At 45.3% G+C, this 18,980-nt stretch overlaps 2 protein-coding genes and 1 pseudogene across 2 annotated transcripts; 1 reads left to right on the top strand and 2 right to left on the bottom strand.

The window, feature by feature from the left end:
* The first annotated feature begins 4,311 nt into the window (after positions 1-4,311).
* Positions 4,312-6,007, top strand: LOC125531817 (putative pectinesterase 67). Its single transcript, XM_087545694.1, has 4 exons — positions 4,312-4,622; positions 4,747-4,909; positions 5,011-5,465; positions 5,578-6,007. Exons 1-4 carry the CDS (start codon positions 4,312-4,314, stop codon positions 5,732-5,734), a joined length of 1,086 nt encoding a protein of 361 aa, XP_087401820.1. The 3' UTR covers positions 5,735-6,007.
* Positions 6,008-8,660: 2,653 nt separating this feature from the next.
* Positions 8,661-13,526, bottom strand: LOC147982483 (MEIOTIC F-BOX protein MOF-like). The gene is made up of 4 exons (XM_087545693.1): positions 12,505-13,526; positions 12,273-12,428; positions 11,955-12,189; positions 8,661-9,067 (listed from the first exon to the last, which is right to left on the bottom strand). Exons 1-3 carry the CDS (start codon positions 13,369-13,371, stop codon positions 11,983-11,985), a joined length of 1,230 nt encoding a protein of 409 aa, XP_087401819.1. The 5' UTR covers positions 13,372-13,526; the 3' UTR covers positions 8,661-9,067; positions 11,955-11,982.
* A 719-nt stretch (positions 13,527-14,245) lies between these two features.
* On the bottom strand, positions 14,246-15,070 carry LOC147982482 (uncharacterized; annotated as a pseudogene).
* Positions 15,071-18,980: the final 3,910 nt, after the last annotated feature.

Genomic DNA, 18,980 nt, shown 5'->3' with positions numbered 1-18,980 from the left:
CTAAAGCCATAGAAGCATCTGCAGTGTAAAGTACCTGGTCGATAATAAATAGGTCAGACCAAAACTTCTAACAGTGATGCTAATGCATTTTTGTGTGGGGAGATGCTAATCAACAGTCAGATATGCAAAACACTTGGTGCATAGAATTACCAAAAGAATAAAATTATCAACAATTGTGATTGCTAGAAACTGGGTAGTGTCAGTGCATAGTATTGGTGACCTTAAGAAGGAGCAATATTTATTGGAAGGGAAACAGAATACAGACAAGAATCTTAAATGATCTTGTGCTACTTGAGACAATTGTTAACAAATTAAACACACCACTAGAATGAAACAAAGTAGCACAAATCCCTGGACACTATTTCTCGTGTACTTGGCCATCGTTGCTGAGGATCGGAGGTAATGTTGAGTACTTCTATAAGTGGGACTGATGAGTTATGACCATCAAATGCTTCATGGTTCATATATATAGGAAAAGCTTGTTGACATTGACACGGCAGTTATATTAATGCTTCATGGTTCATAATGTCTAAGTTTAGTGTCATTTAATATATAGCTAAAAACTACAGTTCTCTGGAAAAAAAGAATAGGAAAACGACAGTATATATAAGCACGCCACATAATTTCAGAACACCAGCCAAGGAACCGCAGTAGTTATCATAGAGAGTTTGGAGTATAAGACACAGCTGCTGCATAAACTAACTCCCCAGAAATGCATCTATTGTACCCTACCAGTAATTAACCCAGATAGAGCAAAATACTATGTACAGTTAACAGATAATGCAAATACATGGCGAGGTTAACTTGTAATTACCAGATGACCACCCAAAACACAGCTACAGATGCCAATCCAAGAATTGTAAACAAAATAACTCGCTGCGCCCAAAAAGGGCACACGCCAGGGCAGCTACAGATGGCAAAAAGTGGACTCTGTTTCTGAACCATTCAGCTATAACCAGAACACAGAAAATTATAGCTTTCTTCCCAGCCTCCGCGTCCAGCTGTCTGAATACATGTAACCAATAGTTCACGCCACATCAATCCCCATATGCTTCAGGGCATGCAAAATCAGAAACGAACAATGAGTGACTCGAAGTCAGGTTTATGAACATAATGGAAGAAAGAGGAGGGAAGTCTCAAAGTTTGATTCATATGCAAAATACACAGTGACAAAATGGTCAAACGGAGCTACTGGGTTGGAGTAAAAGCAGATAAGGCACCTGGAGGTAGTCAATTTCTATTTCTTTTTTTGAGAAACAGCTAAGAGTGTGATGAAAGGATTGTCATGGTCTCATGGATGCAGACCTGCATTAGAAAATTTACACAACTCAGCCACAGAAAGGTGGATAGATTCCTTTTTATTTCACCCGCAAAAATAAATTCCTTTTTGTTTCCTTGAACATAAATGTTCAACCTATTCTTCACTTTTTTCTGCAAGTTTCTCCTCACTTTTCCTGCAGTGGTACGTAAATACACACTATAACTACACTGACTGTCCAATGCATAGCAGGTATGAGCACACAAAAGTTGCAGGACAGGTCTGCTAATAGATCATGAACAGGTAATTTTTTTTTACAGAAAACTGTACAAGAACTTCAGAAACAACATACAGTGCTTTTTTTCACCTTGCTAGGCTGTTGAGGGGCTTCTCATATTACATAATCTGGGAGCAGCTTCTATCGTCAGTACAGCCAAGAATACATGCCAGCAATATACTGGGCCGCCCTCGACTGCGCGCACCGCGCAGGCCCTGAGGGCGCTGGCGAGCAGGAACTCGTTGGGCGCCCCGGAAGGCGGCGAAGAGGGCGAGCGCGTCCCCCTCGCGGCCGTGCTGCACGTAGATGGGGATGGCGGAGCCCCAGGAGACGAGGTTGCGGCCGGGCATACGGTCGAACAGGCGGCGAGCGAGCTTGGAGTAGCCGCCGAGGAGGAAGTTGTCGAGGAGGAGGTCCGGGAGGAGGCCAAAGGCGAGGGCGCGGGTGTGTGCCGGCGGGAGGACGCGGCGGAGGCGGCCGCCGGCTCGCTCGCGGTGGTCCTATGTACACGCATCACATGCGCCGCTCACCTAGAGCGGGTGGAAGCCCATCACGTAGCGAGCGACAGCCGATGTGTTCCCTCCCGTTTTTCATGAACTAGCAAAAGGACCGTGCATTGCAACGGAAAAAAAGAATACCACATGTTTTTAATTTACAGAAAAAGATCTATAATTTAAGTATTTGTAGCTACGGCCCAAACAAAGATAATCTTTGTCAACAAAAGCGCAAGTTCAAGATTTCACATGTCTTTTATTTATACATGGCTTGCATGTGGATTTAATACGTAGAAAGAAACGGGCAAGTGATCTTCAATTTCGTCTCCAATCCTGATTTTGCTGAGATGTTCATCCACAATCCGGACCAGTACCGATATGAATGAAAAACGGGTAATGCATTGTTGATTAAGATTGCACCCTAAATAGTATACAGGTAAAATAACATTATATTCTGATTCTATATGTTTTTCTGATCAAATTTCATATATAACATGTTAAATTGGAGTTACGGTTTAGAAGATATGAGTATTTAAAAAAAAACATTTGATATGTACAGCGGGTTTAATGTCAGAAACATCAGGGGTTATCTATAAAATAGTATGACGGATTAAGAATACCTATTTCTTTTATTAGTAGGTATAGATATATATTTTATACATTTAATCAGTTTTTATTTTAATACAAAAGGTTTGTAAATTTGAAAAAAAAGTGAATTTGTAAAAATTCATAGATTTCAAAAATGACTTAAAAAATGTTCGAATTTGAAAAATTCTTCATGAATTCCAAAAAGTGTTCGAAAATTCACATTCTCTACACGAATCAAAAAATCTTGAATTGAAAAATGTATGCAATTTTTTTTAAAAAATCAAGAATTAAAGAAAGTTCACAAATTTGAAAAAAAAGATTTATGAATTAAAAACAGTTCCGAAAAATGGCAAATGTTCAGGAATTTCGAAAAAATGTTCATGAATTTGAGATCGGAATCATAGGTTACTAGTAGTATGCATGGTCCGCAAGCCCAGGCCCCTCTCGCAATTAACTTCTGCCAGCGCCAAGGATGTTTGTTTGTGTTCAGACGTCTCAAGATGAACCATACTTATGAAGTTCTTTTTTTGTTTGTTTGAATGCCAGCGCATACACAATCTTCTCGACTTAAAAAGACTTGTAATCATCGGCAAAACCTTCCACTGGTATGCAATAGAAGCAGATTTTGTTTATTTTCAGCCCTGGTTTGCTATACACCAACAGTCTGGAACTGGAATGCTTGGGCAACATGCATGGGTACTCGGACAAGTGCATCTGTTGGTTGGTTGGTTCATCTCTGAATTATTCGGGAAAGGCAAAGGGTGGATTTTGTTTTGACCCAAAATGAAGTATCAAGGTAACATGTAACTCTTTAACTCTTTCACCGTCAGAATATTTTTTTTTCGAAACGGAGGCAAAAGATTTGCCTCATCGATTAATTAAGCATAAAAGAATTGCCCAGTTAACTAACGGAAAACCGGACAAAAACCGATCACCGTCAGAATATGGGTGGACAGACTGATGAAAGCAGGGGAAGACGCCGCCTTCTCATTGGCCACTTTGATCTCTCTACATCGTTCTAATTTTGTCGAATGTCCTAGAAGGGACACGTGTAAATAAAGGTTTGCAATTTACCACCGACATTCTACTACTGGTGTGCAGAGGTCATGTTACTATTTGGATGAGGAGATTATACTATTCGGCGTTCTCTAGAAGCAGCAGCAACATCTGGAGAACGCCAAAGTGGAGGATGGTAGAATTCGGGACCGGAATGGAAGACGCTGCTGCAGCAGTATGGTGGACGCTGGAACCCGAAGGTGAGTGCCTTTTCTGCTAGCGATTGTCATCATCCAGGTGGTGCAGTTATTAGAGACTGTTAAGAGCCATCAAAAGGGCCGCCTCCAACTCCAAGGCTGTCCACGTGTGCCAATACTCGATAGGTTGAGCTTGATCACACTTGAATAATTTACACATACGCCTCTTTGACATACTGTGTGTTGGTCTCGGGTAAATTGAACTAGAATACTGCAATGCCACACATTACAAAATTAGACCACACCCCCCTCAAAAAAATAATAAAAAAATAGACCACACCAGACAATCCATCAAAACGCAGATCATTTTTTATTGGCTTCTTTAATCATGCATGGCAAACCATCAAGATGCCCCCGCGTTGCCCTCCTAGCCTTCGCATGTTCACCAGTAGCGAGTGGCCACAAACGAGCTCCGTGTTATTAGCAGCCACTTCCCCGGCAATGTCCTGGGGCGTAGCGAACTATTCTCGCAGAGCACACCCACGCACGCCCCCCATGATGGCCCAGCCTAGCCTCCTCCTCCTCGCCGCAGCGGTGGTCCTCTCGCTGTCACTCTGCGACGCACACAACAAGCTCGCCAAGAAGAGCGACGATGTTGTCAACGGGCCCCTCCTCACCTCTAAGCTCAACGCCAAGCGCACGCTGATCGTCGGCCCCAACGACGAGTTCAAGACCATCCAGTCCGCCATCGATGCGGTCCCGGAGGGCAACACCGAGTGGGTTGTCGTCCACCTCCGCGCCGGCGTCTACGCGTACGTATATATGCATGCACAATTATTTGTTCATGTGGGACGCAGCAGCGCAACTAGAAGAAGGCATGTGTTTGTTGGGTGTGGGTGGGTTTTCACAAATGCGTGTGTGTTCTTATGGATGCAGGGAGAAAGTCGTGATTCCGGAGACGAAGCCGTTCATCTTCGTGAGGGGAAACGGCAAGGGCCGGACGTCCATCTCCTACGAGTCCGCCTCCCCGCACAACACCGAGTCGGCCACGTTCGCCGTGCACGCAGACAATGTCGTCGTCTTTGGCATTAGCTTCCGGGTGCGCTCCTAGTTGCTTTCCTCTTATTTCTCTTCCTATTCTCGAATTGCTAGCCTGTGTAAAACTTCGTCCGAAGAACTTAGTTTTGTACGTGCGCACAGAACGCGGCGCGCGCGGGGCTGCCGAACAACCCGGAGATCCGCACGGTGGCCACCATGGTCAGTGGCGACAAGGTGGCCTTCTACCATTGCGCCTTCTACAGTCCCCACCACACCCTCTTCGATAGTACCGGCCGACACTACTACGAGAGCTGCTACATCCAGGGCAACATCGACTTCATCTTTGGCGGCGGCCAGTCCATATTCCAGTGCGCGGAGATCTTCGTGAAGCCCGACCGGCGGACGCCGATCCTGGGGTCCATCACCGCGCAAGACCGCAAGGAGGAGAGCGGCAGCAGCGGCTTCGTCTTCCTCAAGGGGAAGGTGTATGGTGTTGGGGAGGTGTACCTAGGCCGCGCCAACGAGGCCTACTCGCGCGTCGTCTTCGCCGACACCTACCTCTCCAAGACTGTCAACCCTGCCGGCTGGACCAACTACAACTTCTCTGGCAGCACCGAGTACGTTACGAACGCACAAATAAATTCGAACACGATCAAGCATCCGACCAATGAATAAATTGCAAATCTTGAAATGATCAATAATATGTATGTGCTTGCTTTGATTTTGCAGACATGTGATGCTCGGGGAGTTCAACTGCACGGGGCCAGGGGCCGACGCGTCGCAGCGTGTGCCATGGTCGCGACGGTTAGACCAGGCGGAGGCGGCCAAGTTCCTCACCGTCGACTTCATCAACGGCAAGGATTGGCTCCCAGCGTTCTACTACTGATCATCAGACTCAAACAACATTAAATGCTTACTTGTTGCTTGCTTGCTACTCCGTCTTGTAATGTTCATCTTGTTATCAGTGTCCAAATTCTGACTAAGGCTACATGATGGATCTCTGTAGATGTAATTTTCTGATTCGTAGGTGTGCATGTTAATCTACATGTTAGTTAGTGAAGTAAGTGTAATGAGGCACCTTATCGAAAGTGTACGTGACACTGTCACCTGTATCATCGCTTAGTTGGGAATTTGTCATATTAATCTGATGAACTTCATGGAGCCACACCCACGCATACTCAGACGGTCCAAGGGCGACTGCCAACATGGAATATTAGGTGCGATCATGCGGTGAGTACGTCGGTCTCCTTGCCCTTGTTTGGTTTGTGCGAACTCTCATTCTTACTAACTAACTAACTAATAAGATGACAAAAATCTTTTGTCCATTTCAAAAATGAATTATCTGCACCACCGTACTGTATTGACAATTTGACATAGCAAACAAAATATACGACGTGTTTGGTTCGCACTCAGGTAACGGATTCGTTCTGGTATCGAGAAGCCCTGGTTTCCAATGGTTTTCTACCGAATACACGTTTAGTTTGGTTCGAGCATCCGACCCCGTTTTCCCAATCACCTTCGCTCCGGCCGTTTTCGGTTTTGTGAATCGATGTATCGGAAGACACGGGTACCTAATACGTAGTATGCGTACCAAACACTGGATGCCGTTTCAGAAAGCGCTGGTTTGGGAAGCCGCGACTTTTCCGCCCAACCAAACGCGTCGATAGTGTATTGACATACGGTTTGGCTAATCAACTTTAGTGAGTTTGATCTTGTTGTTCGGCAGAGTCCTCCCCATGCCCATAAAAAACTTGACTAGTAGGTGGATAGAAGCATCACCATCTTTGTATATGATTTCGTTAAAGCCTGAGGTTTTTGCACTTGAAATCCATGAGGTCCTGAGAAGATGTGTGAATGTGTTTCCCCATCTTCTTAAATATAAAATCTGAGACCTGATGAACAACATATAAGAATTAATTACAGACTAAATTGTGCTATGGTTATAGTTGATGAAAGAAGCAGCAGTAGCACCTTGCAGCAGTGCAAGTGAGCTTCTCCAGTTTACGCGAGTTTCACAGGTAAGGTTCCAGCCCCATGAAGTCATCGATAATATACCACTCGTCCAGGGACAAGGTCCTCGGGTTTCTCGAATACAATAAACTTCCAATAGTCCTTACGACACATCAACTCTAACCCAAGCGGGTTTTTCCCTTCGGTAAATTGACTCCCATGTCACTTTGCTCTCATGACCCGGGAGGCTTAAACCTAGCCGCCTTTGGAATCTTCCTCATGTCCCGTGCCGCTAGTTTCGTCAGCTTCTTTGCCGGTGGCGGCATGCATTGTTCCCTAAGGGTGCGGGGGCCTCCGGTTGTCCTCCAAGGCTGGAAACACATTGCATACTAAAATAGATGAGTAGATAAAGGATCTCCTTGCTGTAAACCCCTTGAATGCTTGAAACACACTGCATAATGAAATCGACGCAATTCTCCCGGAAGCCAAGTTTCAACATAATCTCCTTAAGAAATGCCACTCTACCCAATCATAAGTTTTTTGCATATCGAGTTTGATAGCACACCGACTCTCTTTTGATATCTCTGCTCTTTTATATTTTATGGAAGCACCCATAAGCCACTAATACAATGCATGTTGTCATTCTACCAGGCACAAATGCTCTTTAGTTCGGACTGATAATCTCTGGCAGAAAAACCTTCAGAGGAGTTACCACCATTTTTGCGGTAATCTTGTGCACCACATTACACAAACTACTTGCCTAAATTGGGTAACCTTCTGAGTAGAATAAATTTTTGGGATCATAACAATCACAGTATCATTCCAACCAAACGGAATAGTGACATATTTACCGCTTGTAGAACGTCTTCAAACATATTGTCCCGCTAAATCTCTTATAAATAATAGCCTGGAGTCCATCTGACCCTGGAGCTTTCAGATCAACAAGAACAAAAAGGGCCTTACCAACAAATCTTCGATAGTGTAAGGGGCAAGGGGAGCATTTTTCATGTCAACAGACAGCCTTCTTCAAACAAGGGATAAAACTTCGTAGCTCGGTTACAAAAGTTCTGAAGTGAAACGATTAGTAAAATAGCTGGTGATGTGACCTTTCAATTCCGTACCATGCCTCCAAACCCCCGAGTTTTCCAGAAGTTTCTTAATAATATTCCTCTTTTTTCTGGTCATAGCAGTATTATGAAAAAGAGAACTATTGTGATCCCATGCATCAGCCATTTTGCTCGGCCTCTTTGTAACCAGTTTTTTTCTTGGTCCAAAAGATTCTCAATGAGAACAAGAATTTTCTTTTGCCTAGAGCGGGAATTGACATTCATAGAACCACACCTCAGCTTCTCTAACTCATTTTCCTAATTTGTTAATTCTTAGAATATCACAATCCCAAGAATGCAAATCCGCACCACCCGAGTACGAGCCGCAAGAGACGGACCAACACCTGCCATTTGTGCCTTACCCCATGTTGTCTTCACAATTTCCTCAACAGTCTCTTCTTTAAGCCATCTAGCTTCAAAGTGCTTTACACAATACTAAGGTTCGATAAATAAGTTACTATTTTGTGAATGTACAAAATCAAAGGTCTGATGGTCAAAATGCACATGTTTACATTGATAGCCGTGACATGTAGGAATTTATTTGCCCATTCCACATTACAAACTGCCCCGATCAAGTCTTTCCCTGACATCGCCTCTTCTCCAAGTAAAAGGATCGCCAACAAAATCAAATATTCAAAGCCACACTACATGAGACACTCACATAAATATTTCATCATTGCATCGGGACTCGCATTGCCTCACTCTTTTTCGGACAAGTATAAAATTTCACTTAAATCTCCTAGAACCACGCAAAGCTGAGCTCCCTTTTATGCAAATTATGGATATCATGCCAAAACAAATGAAGAGGACACCAAGCCGGATGACAACAAAAACTCATAAAGCGCCATTGTACAATGTTCTTAACCATAAAAAAAATATCACTAAAATTAGCTGATGAATAGTTCAATTAAAATAAAATGAGGCCACCGGCCTGACCATCACTCTTCACTACAAACATGGAACCAAAAGATAAAGTATAACATAGCTCATCGTCCTGACAAGTCAAATGAGACACTGAAAGGAAAATCAAATCCGCAACAATCCGACCTTGGAGCTCCATGAACTAAAAATCTGTCGTGTTCGAAAGCATACCATGGCAGTTCCATCCTAAGATTTTCATTTGTCCCGGTGATCCTCCAACACATCATTATTTGTTGACAGGCCTGTTTAATAGAAGATCATTTAGACCTATTGAAAAAATAGCATTCCTAGTATTTCATAGTCCCCACAGGACAACTGAAGAAGCTACATGCAAATGCAAAAAATTCTTGTTGCATAGCCAGTAAGAAGATAAGGAAGTAAAATGTATAATATCAACACTAAAAATTTCAATAACATTTGCCCAGACTACTTTAGACACAAGGCATTCAAAGGAAAGATGGTATATAGATTCTATTAGGGCATGATTTTATTCTGACAAAAGTTCTAGAGAAACCCCTGAACTTTGGGTGGCAAGTTGAGATGCCAAACAACAGGCAAAAAATTTGGTTCTACTCCCTTAAAATTCACAATAGCATATAATGATTTAGAGGAGTACACCCCTTTAGACTCATTCAGTCCTGTTAGACTATCTCTTGGTTCAGAGAAGACAATAAGCTAACTATACCTTCAAGCTCAAACCATTGGCAGATAAGCTCATTCAAGAATGCTCTACGGAAATAGTACTTAATAGTCTTCATCCCAGAGGTCATGATTATCTTATTTTTCTTGGAGTAGAAATCCCAATACTATGTAGCTAGAGGAGAATTATAAAACCATATATCTTCCAAAAATAAGATAGATTTACCATCCCCTAGGTGCCATTTGTAACCAAATTTGACAGCTTTCCTAGCCCACATAACTCACTTCCAAAACTGGGAGGGATGGGATGATGCAGCAAAGCACATTTGGGCTTCTAGTATTACATTTAGTATCTATGGCCTAATGTGTATCTATTGATCCATGAGCCAATCAAGCAAATGTCAAGGTCTTGGATATTAGGGATGCCCACTTCCCCATCTTCACTTTTCATACAGATAGAGGCTTGCTAGCTAGATGGATCTTCTTCTCCCCATCACTTTCACTCCACATGCATTTAACTAACCAATATTTATGTAAAAAATAGCACACTTTGGACATTTAAGAAAGAAAACATGTAAATGGGGATACTAGACAAACAAGATTAAACTAGAGTAACTCTACTAGTAGAGTAACTCTACTAGTAATGAAAGAAATTTATCCCTCCAACATGCCATCCCAGCAAGCATTCTATCTATGAGGGGTTGCAATCCCTCTCCTTTCAACTTATCAAAATGTAAAGGCAATCCAAAGTATTTAATACGAAAACTTCCTTGGATGCATTTCAAAATATCGAAAAAAGGTTTAACCTCCTTAGGCTTTAGATTAATGGGAACTAACTCACTTTCATCATAATTAACACACATACCAGATACTACCCAAAAACAGGTCAATGCCCATTTGAGATTAAGAGAAACTCTCTTATGAGTATCCAAAAACAGCAGAGTGTCATCATCATATTCCAGACAAACCACCCCGACATGACAAAAAAATTGGGCATAAACCTTTAACTAACCTAACATATCAACCTTTAACCTACATCCTAGCAAAAACATCAATGACTAAATTAAAAAGCAACAGGGACAAAGGATCTCCCTCCCTAAGCCCCCTGCCATTGATGAAAAAAACCACTCTCCTCACCATTGACTTTAGCACCCACATATTGTTGTTGAGTGACTTTCCTAATCCAATTTATCCATCTATTGCCAAAACCCCTAAGGGCGAGTATTTCATACAGAAAGTGTAGGTTGACCTTATCTTAAGCATTCTCATAATCAATTTTAAATATCAAACCTTTTTGGCCAGTGAAATGCATGACATGAACTACTTTGCAGTAACCACACTTTCCAAAATAAACCCGCCTCTAACAAAAGCAAATTGATGCTAAAAAATTATTCTACCAATTAGAGCGGCTAGTCTATTTTTAAGAACTGTAGTGAAAATTTTAAAACAACAATTTGGAGACGAATAGGTCTAAATTTCTACATGTTTCTAGCATAATTCTCTTTTGGGATCAGAGCAATCATAGTGAAATTAAGCTTAAAGATGTCTAAATCAAGCTCAAACCAGGCCTCAAACATGGCTACAAGATCTACTTTCATGATGTCCCAGAAATTTTTAGAAGACAAAAAGGGCATCCATTAGACCCAGGGGCACAATCAGAGTTTGTATGAAAGATAACATGCTTGGTTTCCTCCTTAGAAAACCTAGACTTTTAACCTAACTTTCTCCTCTTCAGTGATTTTCTCCTCAGGGCCATAAAAATCATCTCTAAGAGGAATCTCAGGTATAGGTTCATATCTAAATACATCTTTGTAGTAATCTGCAACAACTTTCTTCATCTCCACATTACCTGGTTTATTAGGACCATCTAGCACATTAATCATCCTTTTCCTTCTCCTCTGATTAGTTATAATACTAAAGTAGGCAATGTTCCTATCGCCTTCCATGATGTCCCTATCCAGGGATCTCTGCTTAGCTGTAATCTCTTTCTTATTCCAAACCTCATTAAGTTATACTAGAATAATATCCATCCTATTCCTCTCATTAGAAGATATATTGCTAGACACAATTTGGATATCAAACCTGTCATACTCCTCCGTTAAAAACTTATTATGTTTCCCAAGGGAAGCCTCCAGGTTGGCACTCCACCCTTTAGCAGTCTTCCTAAACAATATCACCTTGTTTTGCCAGATATCCATTAGAGTTGTTGCGTCTAGTAGACCAATCCTTAAATACTACTCTGTATCTCTTTAACATAAGACCTAGTAAGCCACTATTTCTCAAACTTGAAGTTACTCTTCCTTAATTTTCGATCTACACAGGAGTCCCACATAACATGAGTATGATCACTCCCTACCCTAGGTAGAAACAAATATGAGTATGAATTTCGTGGAGCCGCACATGCTCAGATGGTCCCAGGGCAGCATTCTTAATTAATAAATTAGAAGAGACAAATCTTTGTTATGTGATTCCAAAATGAATTATCCTCACCATGATAGTGTATTCTCACGCGGTTCGGCTAATTGACTTTAGTGAGTTCGATCTTGTTGTTTGGCAGATTCCTCCACATGGCCTCCAGAAACTTGACCAATAGGTGGATAGAAGTATCACCATCTTGGTATATGATTTCACTAAGCTTAAGGTTCTCGCACTTGAAATCCACCAGGTCATCGGAAGGGTCATGAAGGTGTCCCTCCATCTTCTTCTTAGATCTAGAATCCAACACCTATTGACAGCATATAAGAATTAATATTACAGACTGACTAAATTGTGCTATGCTAATATTTGTTGAGAGAAGCAGCGGTGCACCTTGCAACGACGCAAAGTGAGCTTCTCCAGGTTTCGCGACTTGCGCAGGTAAGGCTCCAGACCCATAAAGTCGTTGGAAATATGACACTCGTCCAGAGACAAGGTCCTCAGGTTCTTCAATACAGGGAACTCCAAATAATCCTGACGGCACAACAACTGTAACCCAAGAAATCAGTTTATGTCATTTAAAAACCACAGGATAAAATGGATGCCAAGAAGATGTGGAACATACAGTGACCCCAAAATGTAACAAGTGCAGGCTTGTGACATTGTAGAGAGCGGCAAGAAGACCAGATTCGTACGCGGTTGTGGCGAGGTCGCAGCCAATGGATAGCTGAATGGATGCATCAACAAGAGACGGCATGGTATGTGGTTCGTTAGGAGCAACAATGGAATCAACATCATAGGAGGTGCCCAAGCGAAGAGAGACAAGAGCAGGAGCATCTATAATGAAGACGAAAAACTCATCGGCGCCGTCCTCATCATAGTTGCCGTCGAGGACCAATTTCTTGAGCGAGGAGGAGACGATCCTGATGTAGCCGGTGGCCAAGAAGCCGCACTCTTGCAGTTTCAAGTCCTCGAGAGCAGGGCAGCGGGAGCTGACATGGCTAGCGAGCTCCGTCGGCTGCAGAGATGACACGTGGGAAAGATGCAACCTTTTGAGCCGGCAAGGCGATGCCTCGCCCAGACCTATGGCGCGGCGGACCCAAGGGGCGGACCACCCGAGGATGCCGCAGCGCAGGTACACCCTCAGGTCCTCCAGGAGAGCGACCTCATGTCCGCGGAGAAGGTTGCCGGTAAAGTTGACGAAAAAAGGCTGCTTGGCGGTGAGCTCCCGCTCGTCGATGTCGAGGCACGGCACGGCGCGCCAGAGGTTCCGCCACCTCGCGGACAGCACGCACGTACCGGCCGTCTCCAGGGCATTGAGGCGCGACAGGATGTCGTGGAGGAGCTCGTCCGGCAGGGCGCTCAGACGGTCGCTGTCGGCCTCTCCGCCGCTGCTGCCATCGGCATCGCCGCCGCCGTCGCCATGTGCATGGCACGGACGCTTCGGCTTGGCGGGGGCGTCAGTGGGGGTGGAACGCCCTGCCCCGACCATTTCCGTCGATTTGGGTTGCAGCGGTAGGGAGGATGGGGCGATGGCGGCCGGGTTCGGCAATTAGTCTGCTGCTGGTGGCTGCGCCGCCGCCATGAGTGCCCGAGGAGACGGAATGGAAGCAAGGGAATTTGCCCTAGGGATCCGATCCAAGTCGAGAATGAGGAGAAGGATGGGCCTTGTTGACGACGTATTGGGTTCAGCTGGGGCCGGGCCCAACTAAACTATTATAATTTGACACCAGCACGCACTTTCGTTTTTTATTTAACAGATTGAAAGATTTAGGGGAAATATTTTCCCGGTTTTAAGGATTTTGGGGTCAAAATCACACCAAATTGAAGTTCAGGGGGTTATTTGTCTCTCTGGCCACATTTGAGGGTGAAAAATGGACTTCTTTCTTAGGGCATCTCCAGCCGTTTGGCCCAGGGCGCCGAAAAAGAGCCGCCTGGGGACGAATCAACGCTAGCTTGGCGCGTGAGGGCGACTCCGTTCCCAGTCGTTGGCCCCCAAGTCGCCGCCAATATCACGCGGCTCGGCGACATTTCGTACAAATCTGCGCAAACTCGGCGATCTAGCACGAACTCAGCGAAATTTTATTAAAATTTGTACAAAAAAGATAAAACATGTAAACTACACCCTACTACTACGCCAAACTACGCTTAGCCAGTGCGCCGCGTCCACCACCCGCCATCTACATGCCAAGAAGCCTGTAGAAACGGGTGTAGTCGCCGTCGTCGTCGTTGTCGTCCCGCGCCACGTCGTCCCTGCTGCACCCCTGGCCAAGGTCGCTGACGCGCGGTGGGGCGCTGGATGGCCCGGCCCCGTCCTCGTCGTCGAGGACGATGACGCCGTCCTCCTCGCTCCTGCGGCGCCGGGCCTAGAGCTCCGCGTATGCCTGGCACTGGCGGCGCACCTGCTCGTGGACGTAGTCCTCCTTCGCCCATTTTAGGGCGGCCTCGTCGTCGGGGGCCACCATGTCGACGTGCTCCGGTTTCACGGGGAGCAGACCCGGCTCGGGCTTCGGCCGGACCTGGCGGAGGGAACGCGGGGAGGGCTGGGCACCCTCGTTGATGACGAGGGCGCCGCTGCCGGTGCGGCGCCGGAGCGGCATCTCCTCCGGCTCTGGCTTGACAGGGCGGAGCGGCGTCAAGCCGGAGGAGAGCGAGCCGGAGCCCGACGACAAGGACGTCCCCGGCTCCATTCGCCTCGGCGTCCAGGAGCTGCCACGACGGCGAGAGAAGGCCGGCCGCGGCGGGTACTCGAGGCGCGGCACGTTGCCGGTCTTGATGTGCTCGAGGACGGCCTCGAGGGTACGGCCCGGCATGCCCCACCACTCGCGCCGCCCGTCGGCGTTGAGGCGGCCGCGGGGGATGATGCCGTTGGCGGAGGCGATCTGCTCTTGGCGGCGGCGCTCGAAGTACATCGTCCACAGCGTTTCGCTGTCAGCGGCGTACCTTGGCTCGTTCCGCTGCTCTTGCGTTAGGGACGAGTTGATGCAGGCGATCTCGCCCCGTCGTGCCGCCCTTTCGGGCACCGGTGGCACCGGGACGCCGGCGGCGCTCAGCCTCCATGCCCCCGGCACACGCATGTCCGGGAGCGTCGGATACTCGGCCCCGTAGAGGAGGCGCGCCTCCGGCTCTTGGAGATGGCGGCGGCCGAAACCGTTCGGCGCCGCTCCGTCGCCTGGAAACCTCTCGGCCATTTGCTCGTCGGCGGGGAAGGGGGGAGAGTGGTGCTTTTTGTGCGGCGGATGCAAGGGAGATTTGAGACTGTGTGGCGTTCACAGGCGGGGAGGTCGACTTTTATAGCCGCAGCGGGGCGGCGAGAGGCTGCATGGCGGGTGACGCGTGGCGGGAGCGGGCGGGACGCGCGTCGGTGGCGCCTTCATTCGCCGCCCGTGAGGCATCAATGGAGGCTGACCGACGCGGCAGCCTTGGCATTGATTTCCGCGGGAACCGAGGCGATGAGGACGACGAAGCGGCGTACGCTGACTCGGGGAGGCCAATCCTTGTTCATGCCAAAATCGCGTCCCCCGGTGCCCCCTAACGCGCCGGGTTCGGCCTGGGTCTGCCGGCATCAATTTCGGGCAAAATCGATAAAAAACGGGCTTCTATAGACGCGACTCAGCCATTTTTTAGACGCCGGCACGAAAAAATTGGCTGAGAAAGGGGGACGTGCGGCTCGAGAAAGCGGGAGCCCCTAGCTACCACTCTCTGCTGCAGGTTGTACTCGCACGCACTACGAGCCGGGCTAAAAAGTAAAGCGCCCGGCGGGATCGAACCGGGAATCTAGTCCTGGGGACATTGCGCTACTACCAATAGAGCTAGCAAGCATTAACAGTCGCATACAGCGCAAACCTTTAAGAAATTATCGAGCACAGATCCGATGTTTTTTCTGGAATTTCAAATGCATTTTTTAAACCTGAATGTTTCGTGAAATGCAATTAATTTTGAAAACCATGAAATTCTTTTTATAAAATTGCCACAATTTCGAAAATCATGAACAATTTTTTGAAACGGGGACATTCTGTAATTCCAGAACAAAATTTGAAAAGGTGAAAAGATTAAACTCCCGAACAAAAAATTAAAACATTTCATTTTTTTAATCTGCAAACTTTTTTGAAACAGGAACATTATTTTAAAATCCTGAAAATGGAAATATGGACCTTTTAAAAATATTCTGAATAAGTTTTCAAAACAGGAACCATTTTTGAAATGTTGTGATAATTTTGAACGGAAACATTTTCAGCATGTTTTGAAATTTGCGAACAATTTTTTGATTCTGGAACATTTTTGAAACTCCTGCAAAAACATTAAACATGAAATATTAAAAATTTGTGACCATTTTTCGAAAATGGGGACATTTTTTGAAATTCCGAACATTTTTCGAAAAATTGTGAAATTTAGTACCAAAACATTCGCAACAATTTTTCAAAAACCCGAACAAATTTTGAAAATCCTGCACATTGTTGTATTTACAAACAATATTTAAAAACATTATCATTTTTAAATTATTGAACATTTTAAAGGAACACAATTGTTTTCAATTTTTTAACATTTTTCGAAAACATGCACATTTTCTGAAAAACGCAAACATTTTTTGGAAATACGAACAGTTTTTAAAAACAAGTACCTTTTTTTCAAACATAAACAGTTTTCAAAACTGACAAACAATATTGAAAACATGAATGATTTTTCATAACAAGAACATATTTAAACGTTTGCGAATTTTTTGGGAAAACTCGAACATATAAACAAACAATTGGAAAAGGAAAAAAAGAAAACGAAAATTGGGAAAAAAGAAACAAAAACCGGCAAAAGGAGAGAAAAGCAAAAAGAGAAATAGGAAAGAATAAAATTTTGTGGGCTAAACATGGTTCTGGATCTTCCTTTTGGAAGAGCGGTCACATGGGCACTTGATGCAACAAAACCATTTTGTACGTGGGCGGTTGCTGGTGGTAATAGTGTCAGCTATTGGCATGATTTGTGGGTGAGAGATTTCTCCGTTAAAGCATTTTGGGATCTGTTTATCATTTGTATTCAGCAAGAGAGCACTTTACCCCAAGTTTGGGATGGTCGCCAATTGAAATTAACCTTCAAGAGGTGTGTGGATCAAAATGGCATTGCCTTGTGGCATGAACTGGTTGATTTGGTTAAACCTGTTGTCCTCACATCTGCCCCTGACACTCTTAAATTGATGCTACATGCTAGTGGTTTGTACTCAATCAAAAACATTTTGCGAGGTGGTCTACTATGGTGGTATGATTTCGCAGGTTAAGAGCAAGTACAATAGAGCTGAGTCAGCGGGCTATAAGAATTAAACTAATATATTTCTGTTTAGTTAGAGGAAAGAGAGGAGGAGAGAGAAGGTAAGCGGGCTCTTCGTGAAGAGCCAGTTCAATCACGTGCTCCTAGGCACTTTGTGAGAATGAAAGGCGGGCACATAATAAAAAAGTAGTACACTCTTTTGATCTACTATTGTACATGTTGACTATAAGATGGACTGTAGATGACATGGCACTGACTTATAGCCAGTAGCTGGCTATATTATTAATCATGCTCTAAGGGTGCCTTTTGGAAAGTGCCATCCCCCTCCCCCCCGCCACCGCCAAAAAATCATGTGTGTCTTTGGTTGTTGGTCAATAACAAACAATTTGGCCAAGCGTAGGACTACTGCTGATGCCCCGTGTTTATTTTGTAATGAAACGTGTTGAATATATTGTGTACGTGTATATTGTGTCTTGGGCCCACCTCCTAGTTCCTCTGTATAGTTGAGGTTGTGGCCCCTTCTGTACTCATATATTCATGCCTGGTGCACCGATCAATGCATTGTGTTGCACAGTCTATTTTTTCCCTTTTACATGGTATCAGAGCTAGACTAGATGGATGGATTATGCTAATGGTGATCAGCGGCGGCGATGGCGACGGCGACGGCGACGGAGTGATTAGCAGGTGAATAATGAGAACTAATATAGAAGTAGAAGGAAACGAGGATTCGTCCAGGCTAGCAGGCGAAGTAGAAGCTGGAGTACGGGCGATCGGGAAGCCACCGTTGCCAGCCGGACGTACATGAGCTCCTATTGAGCGGTGCTAGCGAGGTAGGACTTGGCGGGCGACGGGGGAAGCTGGAGTACGGGCGACGCGGGAAGCAGCTACAGGCGACGCGGGCAAGCTGCGAAAGAATAGGCTGTGCAACACAAAATAAACATGGGACATCTCATCCCGGTACTCTCACCTCCTCCACTCCGGTTCATACTCCTACTTGCATCACCGTTGGCAACGGTTCCTTTTAACCTATCACACATGTTGGTCGTGCTTCGTTTCCTTCCACATCTACACCTATCACTATGTCTGATGTTCTTGTGTCTCCTGATTTAGTTACAAACCTTGTATCTGTTCGTCGTCTTGCCCGTGAGAATTCCATTACCATTGAATTTGATGATGTCGGTTTTTCTGTGAAGGACGCCCATACTCGGATGGTCCTTCACCGTTGTGATAGTCCTGAAGAGCTCTATCCGGTGCACTCCTCCACTGCCGCCTCCACCATCCCAGTTTCCCTCGCCGCAGGTGTCGACCTTTGACATGCTCGTTTGGGGCACCCGAACTCCACCACTTTGCGTCAAATACTTAAGAGCTTTTCATTCTCATGCAATAAGATCGACGACCATACTTGTGAGGCTTGTCGTCTTCGCAAGCACGTTTGTCTTCCCTTTAGCGCACCTACACTATTGCCACTTTTCCGTTTCAGTTATTGCATAGTGATGTTTGGACATCCCCAGTTGCAAGCAACACGGGCTACCTATACTATTTGGTGATCTTAGATGATTTATCTCATTATGTGTGGACGCTTCCTCTTCGTCGAAAGTCCGACGCTCTTGCCACACTCACTACATTTTATTCCTACGTCACCACACAGTTCGGTCGTCCTATCCTTGCTTTACAAACTGACAACGGAAAAGAGTTTGACAACGCCGCTGTTCGTAACCTTCTAGCCTCCCACGGCACTATCTTCCGCCTCACTTGCCCCTACATGTCCCAACAAAATGGTCGTGCCGAGCGTATCCTTCGCACTCTTAATGACTGCGTCCGCACGTTACTCTTTCACTCTAATGT

The sequence above is a fragment of the Triticum urartu genome, chromosome 3A (genome assembly GCF_056163025.1).
Source record: "Triticum urartu cultivar PI428250 chromosome 3A, HENAU_Tu73, whole genome shotgun sequence".
Taxonomy (NCBI): Eukaryota; Viridiplantae; Streptophyta; class Magnoliopsida; order Poales; family Poaceae; genus Triticum; species Triticum urartu.
The sequence above is the reverse complement of the archived record's forward strand: the minus strand, read 5'-3'. Positions and strand labels throughout refer to the sequence as shown.

Excerpts from the sequence above, each read along its gene's own strand:
- LOC147982483 (XM_087545693.1), bottom strand. The coding sequence starts at position 13,371 with ATGGTCGGGGCAGGGCGTTCCACCCCCACTGACGCCCCCGCCAAGCCG. Across the intron at positions 12,429-12,504 it reads TGTTACATTTTGGGGTCACT|TTGTTGTGCCGTCAGGATTA; the intron begins GTATGTTCCACA and ends CTTGGGTTACAG. Across the intron at positions 12,190-12,272 it reads TCACTTTGCGTCGTTGCAAG|GTGTTGGATTCTAGATCTAA; the intron begins GTGCACCGCTGC and ends TGCTGTCAATAG.
- LOC125531817 (XM_087545694.1), top strand. The coding sequence starts at position 4,312 with ATGTCCTGGGGCGTAGCGAACTATTCTCGCAGAGCACACCCACGCACG. Across the intron at positions 4,623-4,746 it reads CTCCGCGCCGGCGTCTACGC|GGAGAAAGTCGTGATTCCGG; the intron begins GTACGTATATAT and ends TTATGGATGCAG. Across the intron at positions 4,910-5,010 it reads TCTTTGGCATTAGCTTCCGG|AACGCGGCGCGCGCGGGGCT; the intron begins GTGCGCTCCTAG and ends ACGTGCGCACAG.